We start from the raw sequence: 25,782 nt of genomic DNA, 5'->3' as shown, positions 1-25,782 counted from the left end.
GAACGTTCCTCGCAGCCAGACTAATTATTCACTGAAAACGCTCAATCCAAAACGATTGTAGACACAACTGCCAATTATGACCAGCGGTAACAGAGCCAAATCGGTTTAAAACCATGAGCCATGCCATAAAATGGATCAAGTTGCAGCCCTAATGAAATTCTGGCATGTACCGCAGATGTGTCCTCCTCTCTTTTTCTATAAAAGCCACAATTTTTGTGCAGATCAGTGGGTAGAAAAAAACCACGAGTGTTGAGACAAGCTACTTGTTCTGGCATGCTAATTCAACCTATTGGGCATACTGAGCTAATGTTTTAGCAGCTGCAACAACCACAAAGCGTGAATGCGTTTGGGGTTTCCAAAGGCTTTGTTACAATGTGCTGACAAAGATAGAAAAAACAACAAGAGCAAGAGTTGTATTCTTTGTGGTGTCAGGAACTTAGTTGCAGATTTTATTTTATACAGTGTCTTAGTCATATCATGGGCTGTTGGATGCAGGCTATGCCACCTTGATAGAAGACAGGTCATGCATTGTGCCACAGTTTGTTAGAGAACACTTTAGTATGCCACCAAATCGATGAGTTTCATTTAAATGCTCTTCTTATGTACAGCTTTTGTCTGTGCTGACAGTCTGCATTGTAACTTTGCTGTTGGACAAACTTTGACTTAGTGCCAAATGTATGTTATTGCTATAAAATAAGGCTTTCATAGTTGGTTATGGTTATGTGAACTTTTCCTCTCCTCCCTTCTGTGGGACAGAGAACCAGATACCGCTGATGTTCCACCTCTTCCCTCCCTCTCAGGGCCATCATTATTGTACCATATATGCATTAACTCCATGCTCTATTCTTTCTTATGCCAAGTGCAAACTACAAGACTGTCAAAAAGCTCTCTGTACTGCTCACATTAAATTTCTGTAGTTTCTTGTCTCGCCAAGTTAGTTAGTACATCAGGATGACTTCTTCAAGTCATTACTGCTTTGGACATGGACGCCATGATGAGCACGATCTTTGGGTGGATGGAGAACCCTGTGAAGTTTGAGAAGTCGCATGCCGTCAATAACACCCTGGATACGGACATCCTCTCGGAGTCTGACCATAAAGACGAGGAGACTCACATCCTTATTGTGGAGGGCTTCCTGCTTTACACCTACGGACCTTTGATCGATGTACTGAACCAAAGTTACTTTATTTCCATTCCATATGAAGAATGCAAAAAGAGGAGGTGCTCTAGGAACTACACAGTGCCAGACCCCCCCCGGTCTGTTTGACGGTCACGTCTTGCCCATCACACACTAAACAATGTGGCACAGATGGGTGGTCACACGCACACATTCTTCACTTGTATTTGGTTTTGAGGGATCCCGATACCCCGCTGTCTCGCAAAAACAAATGCTAAACAGGACTTTGTTTTTCACCTGATTGAGCAAAAATGGAGCTTCAGAAGGAAGAGCAACTCACAGCACTTGGTGTGTGTGCAGTCATTTGTGCTGAAAAAGAAAAAAAGAGGAGGGCTAGATGCCAAATTTGGAGGAGAGAATGGTTGGGGAGATGCGGGCTGCATAGTTTTTTTCTGTCCTGCAGAGAGATGGAGGTAAATTATAAAATCATGATGATGTTGTGTTGTTTTGTGGTTTCCACTTCTTCTCCTGGTTTCCTCACAAGCCCTCACTGGCTGCTCACTGTTCTCAAAACTTGTCTTTACATATCTCACACTACAATAGTGCTGCAACAAACATGTTGGAAGATCTCTGGATGTCTTAGACAGCTCAAAGACGGTGCAGGCCGCCTCTCTGACCTGCCCAAACTCAACGAGTTTTGGTGACGCCAGTTTCAGTGATGGCAGCGTGCACACAGTCTGTAACATGAGGACTTTGTCTCAAATCTCAAATACTTGTAACAGCTAAATCAGGCCTAAAGTTGTATAGTGTGCACCCGGCTTTAATGTGTGACCCCCTGTCTGTGCCATATCATTTAATGTGTGCATCACTACATTGGCGAGACAAGAAACTACAAGAAAGAAGGTTGTTTAATGAAGCAGTACAGAGATCTTAGCTTTTTGACAGGTCAAGGTCAAGGTATACTTTATTATCCGAGCAGGGAAATTCCGTTTGTCAAAGTGCAATAAAGTGTGATGTAACCCTTACCTGCTACATCCAACTACATCCCCCTTCAAGCACCCTACCCACACACACACACACACATGTACAGCTTTCCCTCTACCATCTGCTCCAATAACATTGCAAAGAAGTCTACAAAAAGATTGCACGGTCTCTATTTTCTTTTCCTTATTGCAAAAAGTTAATTGCACCATCCTGATCTTGCACTGCACATGACAGCAGGACATTATATCAATTTATGGCAGAAGGACTAATTCGGTCATTCAGCAACCTATTTGCAGTGGGAACAAAAGAGTTGATTGGTGAGTTGCACCAATCAACTTAGCAGTACGTTCAGGAGCATTGACTGTAGTGGGGGGAATCTGAAATTTATTCTTTCTAAAAATCTATCAACATTTCCTTTATTTTTTTAACCTTGACATGAAGAAAATTACTTGCAAATAAATCTCTGTTTCCTCCCCAAAACCCACAACAAAGCTGTTGTTGTTGTTGAACTGTATGAACTGTAACTGTAGTGCTCGAGATTTGTGTACAATGTGTACAATATTGGAACAGAATGCAGCCCTGTGGGGATCCTGTACTTGTGGATCTTAAGGAGGAAATAACTGAATTAAATCTGACCTGCTGACTGCGTTCAACTAGGAAATCGTTTATCTGTAAAATGAGCTTGGGATTTACTCCAAGATCCACCAGTTTACCGACCAGCAGGTGAGGTTGGATAGTGTTGAACGCACTGCTGAAGTCCATGAACACAATTTTGACAAGGTTGCTCTTTATCAAGGTGTCCATCGATGCTGTTAACCCTGAGTAGGCAAGTAGGCAAGCTGGTATGGATCAAGAAGAGGGAACACTGAGTGTAAATGCTTGAGGACAATTTTTTTCAAAACACTTCATAGCTACAGAAATTAGGGCGACTGGGTGCAGGTCATTCAGTTCTCGAGGTCTGTTATTCTTGGGCACTAAGACAAAGCGACTGTTGCCATATAGTTGGAACGGTGCGAGTGTCACATCAACGCTGAAACAAGTTTTGAAAAGGAGCACCAATTGAGTAGCAAGACTTAATCCCATCTGCACCCTGGGATTCACGTGGGTTAAACGTAAAACGTGTTAAACTGTCCCACAACATCATCTCTCGTTATCACTACATCAGTCAAATTAGAGGCACTTTTTAAATTATCAATGGCCTCTCTCTGTTCCCTTTTAAAATCAACGTTATCTAACCTGCAATAAAATTCATTAAGCTCATTGGCCAAGTCAGAATCATTAATGACAATCAGTTATTGTTTGTAGTCCCTGCCAAGCTCTCCTCATGTCTTTCTTAAAGAGGGATTCCACTTCCTTACATTCCTTGATTTTGCCTTTAATTTCTTTCCACACTGATTTATCCTCTTTACGACCCCTCGACTTAAAAACAAGCTTTTTTTGATTAAGCAGTGCCTTCAGTTCTGGCGTAACCCACAGTTTGTTGTTCATTTTGGGATAACAGAGTCCTCGCAGAAGCAAATATAGCTTTTGACAGCAAGGGCTGCATCCTCTATGTTATCTGTCCAATCAGTTATCACGTCCTAGTCATTCTGTTCCAGGCAGTCACGTAGAGCGGAGGTCGTGGCTGCAGTCCAGCATTTCACCTCCATTCTCCGAACCCTCTCTCACCATAGCCGAGATCTGTATGCTGTAAGGAGACAGATCACATTGTGGTCCGAGTTTCCTAGACCAGGCAGAGCCTCAGAGTAGTAGGCCGTAACAATGGTTGAGCTTGGCATCATTCCAGGTGGGGCAGGTGACGGGGCAGGTGGTGATGGTAACAGTTCATTCAAGCAGCAGTGGTTGACATCACCCAGAATAAGCTTGACAACATCAGGTGCCTGTCCTTCAGCTTGTGTCATCAGCTCATAGATATCACTCGCTTCAAAGTCTAAGTTCTATGTGTTTAGTACTCCCCTTTGCTCTTGCCCGAATTCGAGTTGCGGCCCGCCCTCACAAGGCTGAAGCCCTCCAGGTCCACCACTGTATCAGGATCCACTTCTGTCAGCCAAGTTTCAGGAAGGCAAATCAAGTGGTTCTGACAATAGTCGGCCAGATATTGAGTACAGGCCCGCAGCTCATCAGTTTTGGTACAAATGCTTTGTGTGTTGTCAAAAATGATAGGAGGGGAGGGAGAATGAGGGAAATGGTTGCCGATAAGGTTGTCTCTTATAGCAATATTCCACTTAGTTTTAACATGAGGGTCATTTGGCACTTGACCATCACAATAAAAACTACTAACCAAGATCAGATGCAGCTGGGACGAGTTTGTAGCGTTTAAACAAGGCCACGAAAATAGCCTGAAGACAACAAAGCATCCTGGATCCGTCGTCATTCTGCATTTCTATTCTTGGTTTAAACTAACATTGGTATTTAAAAATAATACAAGCAAATAGTAAACATGTTGTCCCCCACCAGTGATGTAGTTCCACCCTTGGGTCAGTCAGTGATTGCTGAGTGTACTTGAAATATGAGTGAAATTGTATAAGCATTTTCGTATGGGACAATGAAAGGACAGATTGACCATATATTTCTGTTGCCTACTCTCCTCACAATTAGGCTTACAAATTATATCTTGAAATGTAGTAACTGTAATTGTCCTGTTTTTACTCAATACAGTACAAAATATAAGAACTACAATACACAATAAATACAATCCCTACGTTACACAATGTACACTACAGTACAATTTATAATACAATATACAATATAACATACAACACCAGGAGCGTGAGTGTTATGAATAATAATGTGGTATTGCACAGTAGGTAAGTGGTAATATGATATAAGTAGTCAACACTAATAATAATAATACATTTATTTTATAGAGCGCTTTTCAGGGTACTCAAAGACACTTTACATAAGTTACAATGATCATAGAAAACAACACAATAAAAACATATAACACAAACATTAATCAGACATTAAAAGCAGTTCTGAAAAGGTGAGTTTTTATTAGTGATTTGATCATGAACAGATCGGTGCAGTCTCAAATGTGTTTGGAGAGAGAGTTCCAGAGGAAGGGGGCAGCTATGGAGAAGGCTCTGTCGCCCCAGGTCCGGTGCTTGGTCCTGAGTGGTGGAGACAGGAGGTTGGCATCAGAGGAGCGGAGGCTGCGGGAAGGAGTGTGATGGTGGAGCAGGTCGGTGAGGTAGGAGGGGGCCTGGTTATGGAGGACTTTGTGAGTGAGGAGAAGGACTTTGAGTTGGAGCCGTTGTGGGACAGGGAGCCAGTGGAGGTTCTGGAGGACAGGGGTGATGTGGTCACGGGAACGGGAGCGGGTGAGCAGGCCAGCAGCAGAGTTCTGGATGTACTGGAGTTTATTTAGGACTTTGGATGATGTGCCATAAAGAATGCTGTTGCAGTAGTCAATTCTGGATGTGATGAAAGCATGCAACACTGACAGCACAGTGGTAGTGCAGTGATTAGTGCAATAACAGTACAACAGTCCAACAACTGTACAATAACTACAGTGTCTTGTGGTTAGAGGTTTGCCCAAAAATTCTCCATTGACTCTCACTTCAACACATCAACCCAGACTGATGTCTCCAAGTGTGTAGCGTGTGTAGGCTATTATGTTACCTATGATAACTTTAACTGGATTGCCTTACCACTGAGTCCCCATTCATTGTCCCCCACATTGTATGATAACTTTAACTGTATGACCTGCTTTACCACTGAGTCCCCATTCATTGTCAATGCCGCCCTCTAGCGGCACAAAGTCAATGTTACAGTGTGACTAACTAACAAACGAACGAACGGACGGAGACCGATGCATAGTCCCCCCTTTGGTGGGGGACAACTAGATCTGGCCTCCCAAACAGAAACTATCTTTCCTAAATGGTATACCTCCGCTATGTTCTCTTCTATCAATAAAAATAATACATTTTTGCAAAATTAATGCTAATTATTTTGCCAATGAAATTAACTGGTGAAATTATGTTCTAAAATGTTGGGCCAACAGTCAATTGAAATATTATATTGAATATTTTCACGAATATGTTAAATGTCAGTTTTCAGGCTATTTTTGTGGTCTCATTAAAATGAATGGGTAGTAACGCTACAGACTCATCCCAGCTGCATCCAATCTTTTTGAGTAGTTTATATTATGGTTTTCATGGTGGTGAAGTGCCAAATAACCCCCATGTTAAAACTAAGCAGAATATTGCTTTAAACTGGGCCCGCACTTATTCCTTGATCTTAGAATCGGATTTGTACCAAATGCGGGTATTTTAGCTGTTTAACTCAAGGCAGAGGGACGGAGGTTAATAAGCACATCCTAGGTATATATCGTGATGCTGTACACACACAATAGGATTCTGCATGCACTGGTCTGGAGACAGTGAGATTAATCAACTAATCGCTAAACTCTGTCACGTAACGGTGAGTAAAATATTCCCATTATAATTATCAATACAAAGGATCTGATCAAACAATCTTTTGTGCAAGTATTTATGGTGATTGCGCTCACGGAAATCTTGCTTTTATGTTAGAGGAGGTGGCTGATTCATTGCAAATATGTCGATGTGGTTATCAGGGAAGCATCTCATATCATACACATTTCATTGATTTGAGGCCCACAACAGCTCAAGAAAGCTCAACACTTCCTAAACCACACCACTCTATACCCATTGCTGGCACTGGTTAGACACTACATTATCATCAGCTTCCTTGTAAATTAGAGTAATTCCCCACCTTGAGGCAAATTTGGGCCCAGATTTTCTCTTCAACCAAAGCCACTGAGCTGCTCTGCTCTGCTGCTTCTGAACCTCTCTTCAGGGCCTGACATAAGCAAAGACCACAAAACCTGACCACTTTACCCCCGAGCAGCCTGTCAGTAAATGCTGCGAGAAAGCCGCAGCGCCCATCCTCGACAACATGTACTCCTGCCTCACTGCTCATCAGCTGAGTCCACTACATCTTCCCATGACATGGTGGGGTTAGCACATTTGCCTAAAGGTAGAAAAGGTATTTACCTTCCTTAAACGCAGCAGAGCATTGTGAGCTAAAGTCATCAAAGTGGGTACTAGGCAGGGAAAAAATACTATTCATCCAGGGCAATCCTATTTATTGCATTATTTAAAAGCAACAAATCACAAAATGAACGGCTGTGGCCATTGTGTGTGAGAGGTAAGCTGGGCCAATTGCTATAAGCATAACAAGTAACTGAAGATTTTTGCTGCTTCCTCGTGGGGCTTTTTCTACATGTTTTAATTCTTCTTAGACACGCTTTATATAGTTTAAATCCCCCAGTGTGGAGAAGTATATTCCCTCCTGTTGGTGTCCCTGTGACCTGGAAACTGGAGGACTTTCAGTGATCTTGCCACCAATATCATACTGCAATATCCAAATGTTGAAGTGCTGGTTGTGCTTCACCCCAGTGGCTAGAATAGGGCCTGGATCTATTCAGTCTTGTTTTTAATTCCTTATTCAGGGTAGATAGAAGTTACTCAAGGATTTGATACAGTGTCACTGCCAGGACATGGTGGGACTCTTTGCCGTTTAAGCAACTAAAGAACAAATCAGTGTCTTTGATTTTGACTTTTTTGTTGTGGCTGTCTAATGCACTATCTGTGGCCTCATCAGCTGAATTCAACCAAAACTGTTGCTATCACCACTGTAACTTTTGACCTCTCTATGTATTTTATACCTCTAATCATGCCCTACCTTAACTCAAGAATTTGCTGCTTGTTTAATTGTGCTAATATATTGGTGTGAAAATAATTATGATAACATACTATAGAGGCAGCAAAAAACAAAACAAAGCGGAACAAAAATTGTTGCTGTTGAGTCAAATATGGGAGTCCTTGAGGTTTAATTCTCCAAAAAATAATCCCTTCCAGTAGACGGTACAGTGTTCTACATCAAAAGCCCCAGGCAGGGAAAGCAATCTAAAATACTATAGGAAGTAGCACTAATTGTAGTTGGCAATAAGATATCCGAGACAATCCAATGCAGGTTACCATCAGTTTTAATTCATTCCATATAATATAGCATTATGGAACAGATTATTTTTATAATGCCAGGGCTTTGGCTATTTTAGTTTTTTTAACATGGGATAAGTTGTAATATCATGTGATCCGTACCATGATGAATATTACCTGTTAATGCATTTAAGTGTTTTACATTACAAAACGGTTACCAACTCAGTTATCACCTTGTTTTAGTAGCTTTACTTAACAGTAAGGCATCTGTTTGTAAGGCCTTCTTCCCCAACTGGTTTTCTTACTCTAGGGATAAAACCCAAAACCAGCTGTGTATGAAAATTCCATCTGTGCTTACATTAGTCAGGACACGGTTTGTTTAGCATGAATGTGACGCACTAACACTCCTCAAAGACTCTATCATTTGAAGTTAAATTATACAGCTTTACACTAACATGAATTTAGTTGTGTCCAATAGGAAAGTAAACGTACTGTTCGTATGTACAGGTGTTGTATGGTTAATGACAATATTCATGTAGATTTAATAAAAACAAACAGCTTTGTTATTATTTTTTTCTAGGAACTGCAGATACCATACAAGAAATATATTATGATTGTATCCAAACACACACAAACACACTGTAACTCATAGTTGTCATCTGCTATCAGTCCATGGGGCGAAATACAATGTCTCCTCAGACAAGTTTTTAATTTCAGTGGTGAGTCTACCCTATAAAAGTTTTACAGTTGGGCCTTTAAGGCTGGGGTTAGGGTGTGTGTGTGTGTGTGTGTGTGTGTGTGTGTGTGTGTGTGTGTGTGTGTGTGTGTGTGTGTGCGTGTGTGTGTGTGTGTGTGTGTGTGTGTGTGTGATGCACCCTAACAGCAATGGTGGTAGTGAAGTGGACTGAATGATGCTATGTTTTTCTTTCGCCTGTAGTTGTGGTAGCATCCTGGGACCTAATCGAGTCAGTTACTACAGTGTCGACCCTTCTGTTATCCATCTTTGTGATTTTCTGCATGAATAATAAATAATTTGCAGATACAGAGTCCCTCAGCTGCAGCACCCCTTATCCTCCATACTGCCTGCTTTCATGTTCTCTGTCTCTCTGAGCACATCTCAGAAGGCTTCATTTGGCACAATCCATTCATGCACTCGATGCTGATTGCAGCTGATACCAGTTGACCTTTTACAGGCCAGCTCCAACTCAACCCATCACCATACTGTAGATTTGAATTGAACTACCCCCCGCCCTTGATTTGGAAATTGCAGAGAAGCAAAATCCAAACGCAAAGCTGACTTTTGTGAAATAGCAGCTTAGAAAAAATGCCATCTGCATTGTCTACACATTCAAGTAAACTGATTGCAGTGAACTGAATTTATTTTTGTCAGGTCTTTTGATAAGCACTTTGAATGTTTTTGCATTTTGCAGTTTGCAAAAACAGCCCCTTAAAAACCTGTTAAATTCCTTTTATTTGCACATATGTGCGTGCATCATTACAGTGCTACTGTCTGTGCTCACATTAAAGCTGCATGTCTGAGGCTGTATGTCTGAACCGTGCAAGCTCCTATTGACAGATACTAAATATGGAGTAATCTGAGCATATCCTTATATGACTACATTACAAATGATGGTAGACAGGGATAACAAGCACACGCACACACAAACAAACACACACACAGTGCTAAAAAAAATAATAATAATAATGAAGGTTATTGGACAAAGCGGTTGTCATAGGGACAGGGTGTGAATTGCATACTAACTACTCACTGCTTCAGCCTATTCTTGGAATTGAGTGGAGACGTGGGGTGTATTATTATGGTTTCAGAATCCCCACTCTAACAGTATAATTATAGCCATGGATATGACCAGGGAAAGGGGTAAAATATTGGGCTCAACCAGTTCACCTGTATTCTCCGGTGACAAGCAGCAACTAAACTGTCTGGGACCTCTGCCCTGCAACTCAACATGGTCTGGCTTGAGTTCACAGCTGCTGAAATGTGCACTGTACATTTAATGGAGACAACTTAATTTCTAAATCCTCAGGTCTGCACCACTCAAGATAGTGGAGCCTAGCGCCTTGTCACCGGCTGATCATTGATATTGAATGCCACCTTTCATGTTTACTGCTGTATGAGTCATTTCAGGAGGCTGTCAGACTGGTTGTTCTTGGTGGTTGCAATTTAGTTTTCTCTTCAAACACTGTGAGTCACAGTGGATCACATTGTTTTTGTAAAATCAATTATGATAGGCATGTGTGTTCTCAGACAGAGAATCGGTGTTGCTCACATAGAGACGTAAAACAGAGGCCAATCACAGTGTTTAATCCTTGCTCCAGTGCGTCAGCTCCACTCCCACTCTGTATACACCTCTCGCAGTGACACCCAGGCAGTTGGAAGAGAGAGAGAGAGCATGCGCGCACACTTTTAATATATATCAGTCACTGGTCTTCCACCAAGGAATTTACATACATTAGAAAGGATTGGTGCGAAATTGGTCCAGAGACAGCTAGCAGCAAAAGCTTAACAAAACTCAGCTAGAGTTATAATGAGGACCTGGACTTAAAAAAAGCGAGAGAGGCCTTGCTGCTTGGCCTTGCTGTCTCTATGTCTAATAAGGTTAGATCACTGCTAAATCTAAAGCAGCTAGGAGCTGGTCTCTGAAGTCAAATCTATGGCCGTTGTTTGAAATGGAGGCAGGCGGATATACCCTGTGAAAGCCCTAATTAGAATTACCGGACGTACATTAACATGCATTGCTGGAGGGTGCCCTACATGCTCCGACAGATCAACAGCCATTTGACATCACTTCCAAGAGTCAGCGAACCCAGTGGGAGCCGGGTTTGGGATAAGGCTCTGTTTGACTAAAATCTTTAATTAAGCCGGCACACAGAGCAAAGAGGAAATGTATTACAATGGTAAAACAACAGCAGTGGGTTTGTTTTTCTATCTGGCGCTTTAGCTTTTGAAATTGCTGCAGGATTCAAGGGGATTGACTCTTTTTTAGACTTTCTCTGTTTTCAAAAGGCCATGTCAAGTATTGATTGTGCATCAAAAAACGATTTTGGTTACACTTTATAATAAGCTTGTTAGGTAGTTAATGCATGAACTAATGTTGAACTAACATGTAACTAAGGCACAAATAACTGTAATCATGTTTACTAATGAACTAATATAGTTGTAAATGCTATGTTTATATTCTCTTACATTCTGTCTTTGCCAGAACTCACTTGTTACTAAATAATTTACCAACATAAAGGATAAAGCTCTTTATTGAAGATAAAGCTCTTGATGGTGTTCAATTAAAAGCTTTTTGCATTGAATTCATATTCCTGGGCCTTGAATGTGCAGTTGCAACCACATATATACTGTATGTGGAGTTTTTCATTTTCTAACATATTAACAAAGCATGCCCAATACTGTAAACAGGAATTATTACATTAACCAGGCCATTTATTTGAAAATATATTTATTTAATTTCACTTTTCTTGAAGTTGTGTTGATGTTGAGGAATCATTACCTAATGTGCAATGCATGACCAAATCTGTTTGCCCCTTGTTAAGACTGTACTGTGCTAATTGTAATCTGCTCATGTTAATTTGCCATTGCCTCCTTTTTCCATGAATGTTGCTAACCTGTTAGCACTTTTTTTAAACAAACAGCCTCAACACTTTCTCAAAGAGTTTTCCCAGTATTCAGTAATTTGTGATTTTCAAACACCACACTTAGCTTAAACACCACAATGTTGAAAGGATGGCAAAGAACAGAAGCAGTGAACATGAATTCAAGTCTATGAGTAACTATTAATGAAGGATAAATATATATATTAAACTACAGTATGTTATAATATAGAACACTGGTGGGTGTGTATCATTGTATCACTACAATATGTCACTGAACAAGCTAATAATGCTTTTTTTCCCAGCATTATTGACATCTATGGAAAAGTAAGGCAATCTGCAAGATCCTATTTTTTTTTTGTTTTTTTGTTTTTGGTACCATCTCTGGTGCTAAGCAGTCGTCGGTGTGGTGTTTTGCACTGCACTTCCTAGAGATCACTTTGCATTCAAACAGTGTTGACAGTAACGCCTTTTTCCTTGGATTTTTGAAGTTTGAGTTTATAGGTCCGTTTTTTTTTTTTTCTTTGTCTGTTCAGCCATGGTGGCTGCTGCTGGTCCTGTTAAAACCCCTGTTTAGAAAAAAGAGTGGCATGCAGACCAAACAAATCCAACGAACTCAATATACAGCTTTGTATGATACAGCCCTTGCATATTACGATTTGTATGTTTGGTCCATGCATCGCTCTTATTTTGTAATTTGGCTTGCACATGCTCGTGGCAGCACTGCTACATGCCATATGGATGTAGAGAACAGCATTTGCGCAGCATGGCTAATGATGGACTGTAACATGACGTTTTCCATTTCTGAGATTTTTAAGGTTGATTTTAACAATGGAATTGAACTTTGAGTGTTTATCTTTTTACATGCATCTGTACTCCCAGAGGAAGCCATTGCATCAGAATCTGTCTGTCGACCAGCCGTTTCTTCTTGGTTTTGAATATGTCATGTTTGGGCTCAAGACGCAAACTATCTTCCATTTTTCTGTTTGTATCATTAACTTCTCGAATGGAGGACAGGCATTCACATTATACCTAAAGAACTACTGACGGCAAGATGCAGGACCAACATTATTTGTGGTTTCTGTACATGTTGTGCTATTATGTTTCTTGTGTGATGTATTTTGATGTAATACCTGATGTAATTAACCATTGAACATGATGTCTTGGCATCATTCATTGCCAGCTGTAAACAACATGTCTTAACATGAATATTCCTTATTGCTTTCATTATGTGTTCATCTCTACCCCTGAAGCTTTTATAATTTGCATAGTCCTTATGGACAATAAGGACATAACTCCCAAGACAGCACTCATGCCAGGATGAGCTGCTGTGCTCACACACCCATATACACAAACACACACGCACGCACGCACGCATGCACACAAACACATCGGTGGACATCACAATGCCTGGGTTCCACCAGTATGTGAAGAATCAGATGAGAAAAGACAATATTTTGGATAAGTGCTTCGTAAACCTAAAGGGGGGCATATGAGTCCAGGATTAGACCACCCATTGGAAATTCTGATCATAACATAGTGCACTTAATTCCAACGTACAAGACAAAATTAAAGAGCAGTAAACCAGAGGAGGAGGTTGTCAGGGTATGGACTCCGGATAGTATAGAAGAGCTCAAAGCATGTTTTGGCTGCACAAACTGGGAAACATTTCATGAGGGCTCTTTAGATGACATCTCCACAGTGATGTCATCTAAGTGAATATATTAACTTTTGTGTACAGACAGTTATTCCTACAAAAATGATAAAGGTCTATCCTAACAATAAGACCTACATTACCAAGGATATTAAACTTATATGGGTCTGAGGAAGCAGGCGAAAAGGACTTAAGGGGGAAACTGAGGGAGGCAAAACGGGCACATAGACGACATCTTGAGGATGCTTTGAAAGCAAATAACCCCAAAAGACTCTGGGACACTATGAAGAGCATGACAGGAATGTCTTCTTCAAAGAAACCGATTGCAACAGAAAATGAGCTTGTGTTTTCAAATGATTTAAACTTTTTCTTTACGTGTTTTGAAACTTGTTTTGTAGACAATTCTGAAAAAAGACGTTATACCTACTAGACTAGCTCAGACAGGATTGTCATTACTATCGATCAAGTTAGGTGCATTTTTCAGCATACTAATGTGAGGAAGGCTACTGGTCCGGATCAGTGTAGCGCTTTTATTTTAAAATCTTTTGCAAGGGAATTGGCCCCAGTTTGGCAACCAATTTTCCAACTCTCCCTAGACACACCCAATATTCCTGTAGCATGGAAGACCTCTCACATTATACCCGTCCCTAAAACACAGTACCCTAAAGAACACAATGATTTTCGACCAGTCGCCCTCACATCCATTGTTATGAAGTCATTGGAGAGGATTCTGGTCCAGCATCTCACCAGGGCAACTTGCAATAAACTTGACCCATATCAGTTTGCATATAAACAAGGTCGTAGCACAGAAGATGCAGTAGTCACACTCACACATCTCATTTCGAAGCATCTAGATAAACCCAAAACGTATGCCAGAGCTCTTTTCCTTGATTTCTCATCAGCATTTAATACAATCCGGCCAGACATTCTATTGCCCAAGATGATCCAGCTACAGATTAATCCCTATCTTATTCATTGGTTTAAATATTTTCTTACAAAGAGGGTACAGATGGTGAAGGTAAATAAAACAATATCTGCACCAATGTTGGAGCTCCCCAAGGCTGTGTGAGCTCACCAAGACTGTTCACACTGTATACTGACGACTGTTCCACCAGCACACTGAATCAGTTCATTGTGAAATTCTCTGATGATTCCACCTTGTTATCTCTGTTGACAGATAAAGATGACCCAAGATCATACCAACTTAGTGCTGACAACTTAGTAGAGTAGTGTGACCAGAATGCCCTTGTTATAAATACCAAGAAAACACAGGAAATTATTTTTGGTCTTTCACCTAATTCTTACCCATCCACAGTAGTAATTCACAATGAGGAAATCAAACAACTTACATCATATAAATACCTGGGGGTACACATAGATGCCACCTTGTCTTGGAACACACATATTGATTTTATCTGCAAGAAGGTCCAGCAGCGTATTTATTTTCTTCATAGGTTGAGGTCTTTTGGGGCTAGTAGTCAGATTCTACTGATGTTTTTTCTTATCCATAATCCAGAGTGTTATGCAGTACTGCATCATAACTTGGTACACCAGCTTGTCTGTCCAGCTCAAAGCCAGGCTGTCCAGACAATTGAGAATTTGTTCCAAGATTGTTGGCCAGCCACTAGAGCAACTTTTTCAGTTAAGGGTAGCTGATAGTATCCCCTCCAACCCTTCGCATGTACTTTATGGAGAGTACCAACTTCTGCCCTCTAAAAGGCGGTTCAGAGTTCCGCAGTTCAAACACAACAGACTGAGGAATTCTTTTATTCCCCAGTCAGTTATGTTGCTTAACCAAAACAGCAGGCCAGTCAGGGAAGTGCAATCAGGGGCTCCTGTACAATAATTATAATTATAATGGTGAGGTATAAAATTAGGATTTTGGGTGGAGAGTGCAATACAGCGGCTTAGCGCAATACGGGGATAACTGTGCTATTTATCTGCTATTTATGTGCTATTTGGATGTTTATATGTAATTGAATGTGGTGTGGTTATGTGTTTTATGTGCAATGTCATGTCATTATGTTTATTTTGAACGGAGCTGCTATGATACGTGACAAATTTCAGAGAAATCTGACAATAAAGTCCTATCGTATCGTACATACACACAATTCATTTTTAGTTAGCGCCCCTTAAGCAGGTTTTGATAGTCAGGACACAGCCCTTGTAAGCCATGCTGAATTTTTTAATTTTCTGACAATTTGGGGTTTGGTTTCATCAAATTATCAGAAGACGGGCTGTATGAAAGCCCTATCTGCTTTAAAAGACAGGGCAAACTTGTGGGTAAAGCAGAACTTCAATTCAACAGCTAAGATGTTCTGGTTCGTAAAGGATTATAAGTTCAGGATGAGTTTAGGACTTTGTTTGAATGGTGAGAATAAGTGGCTGTGATTTTATTAAATTACTGTCATATATGATCTTAAATCTGAAATAAGAAGATTAGTGTATCCAAAGTGAGAATCTGCAGCTGTCCTCAATCTCTTATTTACTGCCTACCAACCTCTTATCAGTTCCCGAGAGGCTTCCTCAGCAGCAGTAAACTCTGGGCTACCAGTGAGACAGAGAGAGACCCTGAAGACTCAGCTCCACCTAATCCAGTAGTTGCAGCAGCACAATTGTGGCGATAGCAATGACTATTCCTGCTGGAGTCAGACTTGCTGCCCTGGGCACTCATGTAAAGACTCTTGGTTAAAGATTTCTATCTTCAAAATTTGCATCCAGTAGGTGTGTGTGTGTGTGTGTATGTGTGTGCGTGCGTGCGTGCGTGCGTGCGTGCGTGTGAGCACATGCATAAGTGTATGTGTGTGTGTGTGCGTGCATTTATTCATGAGTGTGTCAATGTTTACTGCTGTAGTACTGTAATGGAGTTGGCTGTGCTGGTATTGAACTTTTGACTAGGGATGTGCGCGATTAGTCGACTAGTCGTTTCTACCCTCACTAATCGGCACCAGAAATACTAGTCGGTTAAACTAATTATTAATAATGTACACCGCTTAACTGATGCATCTAAGATGTTACGCAGCCACCTGCCACTAGCCGGGACTGCAGCCCCAGCAGGCGGTTATGCCCGGATGTAAAGGTGGAAAGTGGGACCGGACAGAGATGACATCTCCAGCGCGGTTTGGCAGTATTTTGATCTAGAAAAAGAAAATAAGGCTGTAAACCTGTATCTCACCTAACGAAGATCCACTTGTGTGGTGGTGCGGGAAGACGTGACGCTTTCCAAAACTATGCCGGCTTGCAAGTCGCTATCTCTGTGTGCCTGCAACATCTGTGCCAGCTGAGAGTTTTTTCAGCTGCTGGACTTATTGTTAATAGACTGAGGTCTCGCCTTTCACCCGAACATGTTGACATGTTGATTTCGCTGAACAAAAATGTTTCGTCAGTCGAGTAAGTAGGCCTACCACGTTGTGTGTGTGTGTGTGTGTGTGTGTGTACCTGCTGTTTGAAGCTGATTGCCAACAGCACGCCGTTGTTGAATAGCCTAATAATCTAATGTCACGTCGATCAGTAGGCCTAATTGTTATTTTTTTGTAGGCCTATTATTGGTAGTTTTTCTGATGACAGATTATTATTTTTTAATAATTCTTATTATTATTTTAAATGTTATTTGTTAACTTTTATTTAGTGAGTTGTCATGTTTTGTAATGTACAACGTTCATAATAAACGGCACAAAGTGCCACAGTTATTGAAGAATATTAACCGTTTCAAATGGCTCTTAAATACATGCAATATTTTTTCGGACAACGTTTTAACCTTATAGATTAAATTGTGCTCATTTTTGACTGTTTTCGGAGTGTTTTCTTACTTTTAGACTAGTCGACTAGTCTACATTTAAATTTTCATTTAATCGACAGGGAAATTAGTCGTTAGGAACATCCCTACTTTTGACACTGCTCAAGTGAACTGTACATTGAGTTATACAGGTTGACAAGACTGCATTATATTTTCATAGGCATAAATTCCCAAATTAATTATATATGGATTTACTTCCTTCATGTTACAAGACCCCTTTCTGTCTATAGCCCCAGTTCAGCTGAAATATTGCTGTTGCACTGATCAGTCCTTAGTTTGGACCATATCAATGCGCCATTACTGTGCCCAGAACAAAGTCAGGGTGGCTGTATTTTAAAGCATCAAGTAAAGTAGCAGAACACTTTATGTTCTGATCAATATTTCTTTGTCGGGGCCAGGGTGCTGAGGGCCTTCATGAATCAGAGTCTCACCGGTGTCTGTTAAACTTAACCAGCTTTGGTGTCTCCATGACAGGATTACCACATCAAACGTGAGGGCAGCCTCCTGCAGTGGCATCCTGTCGGTACAGGGTCTTTCATGTCCTGTTAGACCTGAGGCTTCACTGTATTCACTCTCTCATCCCCAGTGGAACTAGGACATGATGACAGAGATGTGTGTGTGTGTGTGGGGGGGGGGTTTACACAAGCACATGTGTGTTCACTTGTCCACCTAATGAATGTGTGTACATGCTTGGGATTGTGTTTTGTAGCATCCCATTGGTGTACCGTAAAAATGTCTGATACCACATTTTAACTAGAGCCTCCAGAATAAATAAATGTTGTTTTTTTTTCAATGCATTTTGGAATGCTTATTATTGTGTAGAAGCCACAGGCGTATTTTTGGAGCTAAAACAAAGGCAGACCAGTACACAGCATATGCCCTAATGGTTAGCTGACAGTGATCAGTCTTTCTTCTTCAACACTTAGAAAAAATGAAATCATTCAGCTACTCTTGGAGAACAACAGAGAAAGCTTTAAAGGATAATTCCGGTTTCAACCTGAGCCTTATTTTCCTAGTTTTTGCCATCATGACGATTGATTGTGTTCAATATTTCAATATTTCACTGTAGCATTCACAAGCATTCTAAAAAACCCATTGCTATCACTTGGTGTTGGCAGCACCATCAGCACCATATGGATTTAATCCATTAAGAACAGAATCCCTTAACAGACTAGTTGTACTTGTCCAAACGTTTTTAAAACCTAACCATAATCTTGACCACTCCATTTCCTACTTTTTCTTGATTTTCAGATTTTTTCATCTCACAGTTTGGAGTGATTTTCAGAACAGCAGCTGGCACATGCATATATACAACACATTTAGTATAATGCAAGGTAGTTATGCAAGGCAGCAAGTCATATGTAGAGCAATATTTTGTTGATGTTTGAGACACAAACAAATGTTTGTCATTATGTCTTTATGTGTTTTTTGTCAACAAGCTCATTATTTTTCCCAAAGGTTTCTTCAAAAGTTGACGTTTGTGTTCTGTGTTGCGAAAATTAGATGAGAAGAAAGAAAAATTGAAAATTGAACTAAGCGCTAGGTACATGCTCTCCAGCTATGTGTTTTGGCAAATAATGCAATAAAATCAAATCACCAACAAAAGCTTACTACAACTTAACTAACATTTCTGCTAATATACATTTAGCAAAGCCTACAATGAATCGGCAGAGCCACCCTTGTCTCTCACGACTGGACATAGACGCTGCTCTGCCACCTGTTCAACATTATTCTTCATCACATCAACAACCTCTACATGTCATTTCCACCTAAGCCATTGCCCTCAAGCAGCAGCCTCTGACCAACAACCTGCTTTAGGTCACGCTCCAACCTCACACCTTAAAGGGTCTCATCACCTACCTTCACCTGACATAGTGTGGTGGCTTGATGGAGCTTCCTCTGCACCCAAGATTCATACGGCAACCAGTATGTGTCCCTCATGATGGCTTGTTTCTGTGTTGCTCCTAAATGCCAACTTTCTATTCTGCAACTTGAACTTTGTGCTGCCACTTGCACAACTCAACTTGCCAACACCATCTGGGCAGAACGGACTCTGTCTGCCCACCAAACTGTCTATTGGGGTGATTCCAGTACTCCCATGGCTGGAATCAGACTCATGTCGACACAAGGTTTTTCGTGGGGACTCGAGTGGCCGATTTCCAGGATCTTTCCTGCTTGGTGGATTGGAGGTATGTGCGATAGTAATACCAATTCAGCAGACAACATCACATGTGGGAAGACACTCCAGGAGCTATCTTAGGTCCATTCTGAAACAGTCTCAAGAGCTCTGGCCCACCTGACCCAAACCCTCTGATGCTGATCAGGCAGTTGAGGAGATGAAGACAACAAACGCCACCTTCTGCCATCATATCTCAGTGAATCTTGCCCTGAGCCTACCTGCTGCTACCAAATACCCCACCTGGAAAGACCTGATGGGGTGGCAGAGGAGTCACTTGCTGCCACTGTAAGGAAAGCTTATCTATTGCTTCTACAACAAGTCCAAGTAGGTTTCTCAGAAGAGTTGAATACTCTGAAGGTAGGATGTCCTATATCAAAGGATAGCCGCCTACTCACCTTGTCACCTGAATATGACCAAGCAGTCTGTCTCATTCAAGTTGGAGGACGACTCCACAGGGCCGCGCAACTTGATCCAGACACTATTCACCCTATAGAGATGGACCCGGATCATCCTATAACTAGACTGCTGATTAAGACCTAGTTACCACACCTGGATGCAGAAAGGGTCTTTGGGGAATTGAGGAAAAGATACTGGATGCTACGCTGCCGGGATGCTATTCGACAGCACCAAAAATCATGTTTTGAATGCCATAGGTGGCTTGGAAATATCTAGAAATACCTAAGATAGCAGATCATCCTCCATCATGTCTCAGCTTTTCAAACCTCCATTCTTGTCCGCTGTAGATCGCTTCAGTGCATATACCATGAAGGTTGGATGACTACTTGTTGCATACTTGTCGACTTGCTGGAAAGTGTTGATTTGGACTTTTTTCTCATGGCCTTCTGGTGATTGCACTTCAAGGAGGAAACAATTTGAGATCTTTGCTCATAGAGAGACCAGATTTCATGGTAGGAACAATGAACTCCTGAAGGCCTTCTCCCAGATGGAGAGCAGCTCAGCAAGTGAGCTTCAAGCCCAACCCCCCTCTCTCTTCCCACTTTGGATATGTGTGGGAAAGGGAGATCTGATCTGTAAACTCCTACACTCCTGGTAGTACTTGGGGATCAAAACATTCCTTAAGTTGTCCTCCGCACTGTATTCATTGAAGTTGAGGGCATTCTCAACTCAAAACCAGTGTGCTACCTCTCAACAGATGTGGCAGACCCTGGTCCAGTCACTCCCATATCTCCTAGTAGGATGTCGAGATATGTCATTGCCTCAAATGCTTTAAGCCAACATAAAGTTAGACAAAGATGCTGGCAAAACATCCAAATTCTTGCCAATCACTGCCTGTGACAGTGCAAAAATGGCTTGAGGAAACCCCAGACATGATTGTGTACCAAGTCATGTTGGTCTTGGACCCCACCCTGCCACAAACCTCATGTCCAGTATGATGGGTTACCAGGGTGATAACTTGCTCCAGGTGAAAGATCTTGATGGCCAAAATCCGGCTAATGGATGTGCGCATATGCCTCTGGCTGGTTTCCCATCTGATCCCTCTGCCAGAAGAAAAGGATGACACCTTTGACAGCACCAAAGACAGTTAGAGGCTTTTGAAAGCATGTCAGGAGAAATGATGGCCATTGCTTTTGGCAGAAGATGAGTAGACTGTGGTTGTGACTGCTTTCTGTTGACTGCTATCAGTCACAAGGTAGGACAAATACAAAAAAAAAATACAAAAACTATTATTGTACTAGTGGTGACAATGTTCATTCTAGCCTAAATAAGTTTTTACACACAGACACAATGAATACAACACATCTACAATCTAATCACAGTGCACAAATTGCGGTTCCGTTTTGATTTATGGGTGCAGGATGTAATAATTGTTTTTTTTGTTTGTTTGTTTGTTTTGTTTTTTAACCATCAGATCATCTGTGTTTCTCCTTTGCCTACAGCTTGTTTAGTGTAGCTGTGCTAAAATCACACTCTGCATTCATCAACCCAAGGGAAAGAAAAAAACATAATGCATCCATGTACCCCCATATTTGGAACATTCTGTGTAGTTTTTGAAATTGCTGTAATTGGTGGTCTGTTACTCGCTAAGCCTGCAAAGAAGAGAGAATAATGTGTTTGTGATGACTGCAGTTGAGAAGCATTTAATTTCCACAGTACTGGAAACTCTGACTGTTCAAAGGTTTCTGAAAAAATTCTGTCATGAACACAAAACATTCTAGCAGTAGTAAGTATTAGGCCTGTTTTTAGTAGTGAGTAACTGTAAATTAGTAAGTAATCAAATATGATTAGGACAATAATTTAACTGGCAAACTGCATTTATCATGCTGGTGTTTAAATTGTATTACTCCTTGTTGAGACTGTAATACAAGGTGCATATGTTTGCATTATGAACAAAATTGAAGCATTACTAATATGGAAATATTACCATCTCACCAAAAATATTCATAGATATGATTATATGGCCAATACAGGTGATTGTTTTCCTCATTTTGAAATGAGGTCTGCTCAGTTTTGGCAATTCTCATCGCACAGATTTATGAATATTCAGATTAGGCACAAGTATTGTAAGTCATAATCGAACACAATCTTACCCACTTTCAACTACAATCACAAAACCAATGCAGCGTGCTACTGTTTGAGAGGAATCATCATGTTTTTTTCCTGTTTGCTGGTCACCAGCTCAAACTTATTCTTTGCCATGGCCAGATGGAATCAGTGGGGGGTGAAAACTCATGCCAGATAACAAATTCAAAACCTCATGTCTGTCTTGTATGAATCAGAGATGAACGCATTATGGATAGCAGTGGAAAAGAAGAAAAGAGAAAGAAAAAAGAAAGTAACTGAAATCCTGGTAATTTAAACTGTGCCACTTTCCTGATGCAATAAATGAACGGGAAGAAGCAATGGTGCAACTGCAAAAACATTTGCTTCCATTTAAAGTCACTATGTGTAACAATTCCATATCGGAATGTGTTGGATTCTGTTGTGCTGCTGTTTATATTTTTGTTCCTTGATCATTTTCATTGTCTAGAGTACTCAGCCCTGATATTTTCTTTGTGTTTCTTTTCAACCTATGGTAAATTATTTCCTAATTATAAAAAAAAAAGTATTAAACTATCCCCTTTAATTAATTTTAGTTCTTAGCTTAATGACCAAGCTGAGATTTTTTTTTTTTATCAATCTAAGATTAAATGTGAGAACTACTTAAATTATGTGTATACTCTGCACAACACATTGACAGCCGATTCACTTCTATCCTTAAAGCCTTAAAAATATAGAATGATCAATGTTCTTTCCCATGTATTTGCTCATTACAGGTGATTGACATCAAAGAGAAGCTGAAGGAGTCCAAGAAGTTCTGGTCCAACCTGCCAAATGACATCTGCACCAAGGGCAAGCTGACAGAGTCTGATGAGGAGCAGTGCTGGAACAGCCACACGAAGGGCAGGTGAGCACTTCTCCATTCTATATAACCAGAGGAAGTTAACCCTGCTCTCTAGTTATCACAGTTTGCCTGCTGGGGATTAGAACTAGCACCCACTGAGTTACCAGATTAACGCATCTCGCCATAAATACAATGGTCAATACTTATATAGGGGACTTATATATAAGCCCTAAGGCTCTAAGCAGTGTCTAATACCCAGGGGGACCGTGAATGTTCCCTATAGTTATCATCATCACAGTGTGTAGAGTATAGCCTCGCCATACAGTAGATTGGACAGCAGGTTGTTTTCTCTAACAGTGAACCAGAGGGGCTGGCAGAGAACACACATCACGCCATCACTTGGGCCCTCTCCACGTAATAAAATCACCAGATGGTGCAATAAAAGACATGTTAATTTCCTTTTTTGTGCCAATACCTTTTCTCAACACTGCTCTAAATCTGGAAGGTAAGTTGATTGCCCAGCAATAATAAAACTTTAATGACAGTCGGCCCAGACCTGAGGTATATCATGAAATCATTTGATTCTCCTGTTACCTGAACACAGAATGTCTGCATTTCACATTGTAAAAATGATTGATTTGTTAAATAATGACAAGTTAACCCAGACAGCACTGCAAGGGTGTTTTCAAAAAGCACAGTTTGTCTTTTTCATGTATTGCATTATTCTCATTGTGCCACAGTCATGTGGTTTTGATCGTTACAGAGAAATTTCAATACAGTATTACAAGATTATTACAAAAAAGAAAAAGACAAGTGTGCTGTACAAGTTAACAGCAACCTCACATAGACACCTCAGTTGATCAGGGAGCTCTTTTTGTGGGCCTCAGGCATGTTGAAAGTTCTCCGTAGGGAAGTGCAACCACTCTCGACTTGAATGGTCGGTAAATGGACTATTAAGCTTGATTATACACTTATATTTGCCCCCTTTAAAACAGCTGTTCTTACAAAGAGTAGCACTTAAAATCCAATTTCAAGTGGTCCAGTTTGTGAATTCTCAGCCCCCCTCCGTCACTTGTTGCCATGAGATGCTCACACATGTACACATCTTCTGCAAAGGGTTCACCATCCTTTCATCTCACTGTGGAGCAAGTGAGGGTGCAGTGTCTTTCTCTAAGACTTCTCAACAAGTGATGGACTCATGGCTGTCCAAGGGGTTGACCCTGCAGCCTTTTTAATGAGGGATTGTCTGTGTAACCACTGTGATTTGTTTGGGTTAAGGTTAGGGTTAGGGTTAGGCTATGCACTGTCACTGATGCCACTGGATGGATAAATTCAAATGATGCTGCATGTTACACTGATTTACAGTGACAGACCGACATGCCACATCTGTAGTACCATGTGAGACGATAGCACAAGAGACCTTTGATTTTTCACAGTTTTTGGATGGCAAAATAGAGGTAGAGACAGATGGACTTGAGTGTGACACTTGAATCCATTTTAAGAACATTGTTGGCTGCATGTTTGAAGATTTTTTTTCTTGCTTTATTTGAACTTAATGTAAAAACATGCTGTTGTCTTATTGTACAGAAGCTACCAAACCCTGTTATGTTACTCAAACAAAACCTTTGGTGATGAATTTAGAAAATACTGTCACACCAACCCATTTTACAGTAATAGTGCCGCCAGTGACACTGCATGGAGACAGTGGATGACAGTGGTTTTTGGTGTGTCATCCTGACCAGATATTTCCCTGAAGTGGTGAAAGAGGGTCTGACCAACCAGGTAAACAACCCCGAGGTGGATGTGGATATCACCAGGCCTGACACACTGATTCGACAGCAGATCATGGCCCTGCGTGTCATGACCAACAAGCTGAAGAATGCTTACAATGGAAATGACATCTACTTCCAGGACAGCAGTAAGTTCTCCGATCTTTCAAGTGTTTGGGAAGTGCGGGTAGAGACGACTGAATCCACTGTAGGATAATATTAATTTTAAACAAGACTGGCAGAAAAGCTTTTCTATCTATTCTGGACCATACCACCCACATAAACATACACAAACGCACACAAGAACACACTCTCAGAAATACAGGTCTCGGATGTCACTGAGGTAGCAGCCCATCATACAGCTCTGTAGGATGCAGAAATGAGGCACTAAAGCAAGACCGACATCATTAGGAGAATAAATAGCATTGGTTGCGGCTACACAGACGATGACAGGCATCCAGGCCTATGTTTAGGAACATATGTACATCTCAAATGCTGCCATGACAGAAGCCTTCCTTTCTGATTCTTTGGATCCCCCCTGTGTTGACAGGATGTGAGATTCCTATTTGGGATTCTCTCAGCTACAAATAAACTGTGTGGCTGTGTGTCTACTCACTGAAATGTTCTGCCTTCAGTCCATTTTTGTTGTTGCTGTCATTTTGTTGTCATCTTTCTTGTTTGCTGTCATTGTTATTGTGTGTGTACATCTGAATTGTATGTTGTAATTGTAAATACATTTTAATTTGTGTGGTTTTGTTTCTGCAGGCGATGAAGGGAGTGCCTCTGGCAGTGGCAGCGGCTGCGCTGATGGCTGCACCACAGAGTTTGTTTTTGTTGGAACAGAGGCTCCTGTGATCGGAGCCGACAGGAGCGATGAACGCGCAGCAGCAGCAGGCAAGTCGCTGTCCCCCGGACCCTCCCTGCTGCTGGTGCTGGCTGCCCTCACACTCCCACTCTGGGCACTGCAGACACAATGGAGATAATACCTGCATGTGGCCTGACCAATGACTTTTGTACTGTTACTTACAGTATAATTTAACAGCAAGTTCTAATGCTGTTAAAGTTCCCTCACTGGACATGTAGAACCTCCTGGAAACCTATCGAGAATGGCTTACTGTATGGTAGGACTGGAAGTGAGTGCAGTGCTGCATCCTGCTTGTCCCCCAAAGAATGCTTGGTGCCATCACTGAAGCAGCTTTCACATCTCTGAAAAAAAAAAGAAAATGTGGCGTTTTCCCATGTTTTTAGAATGGGTTTTGAAGAACATGGCTCTCTTTTAGAAAGTGAAAACCATCTGAAGATGCTCACATCAGTGATTTTTCAGATAAATGGGAATCTATTTTTCTTTTTCTTTATATG

At 41.1% G+C, this 25,782-nt stretch overlaps 1 protein-coding gene across 1 annotated transcript in view; it reads left to right on the top strand.

The window, feature by feature from the left end:
* LOC139661670 (glypican-6-like) overlaps positions 1-25,406 on the top strand; it is a gene marked incomplete at its 5' end in the record, with an annotated part of 37,482 nt that extends 12,076 nt beyond the window's left edge. The window contains 3 exons of the mRNA XM_071540200.1: positions 22,587-22,717; positions 24,397-24,572; positions 25,189-25,406. Coding sequence (XP_071396301.1) covers positions 22,587-22,717; positions 24,397-24,572; positions 25,189-25,406 — 525 coding nt within the window. The remainder of the gene's footprint in view (positions 1-22,586; positions 22,718-24,396; positions 24,573-25,188) is intronic.
* Positions 25,407-25,782: the final 376 nt, after the last annotated feature.

Source organism: Centroberyx affinis, unplaced genomic scaffold, assembly GCF_046629955.1.
Source record: "Centroberyx affinis isolate AG114_WGS23_722 - 3 ecotype Tasmania unplaced genomic scaffold, CSIRO-AGI_Caff_v1 ptg003578l_1, whole genome shotgun sequence".
NCBI lineage: Eukaryota > Metazoa > Chordata > Actinopteri > Beryciformes > Berycidae > Centroberyx > Centroberyx affinis.
The sequence above is the reverse complement of the archived record's forward strand: the minus strand, read 5'-3'. Positions and strand labels throughout refer to the sequence as shown.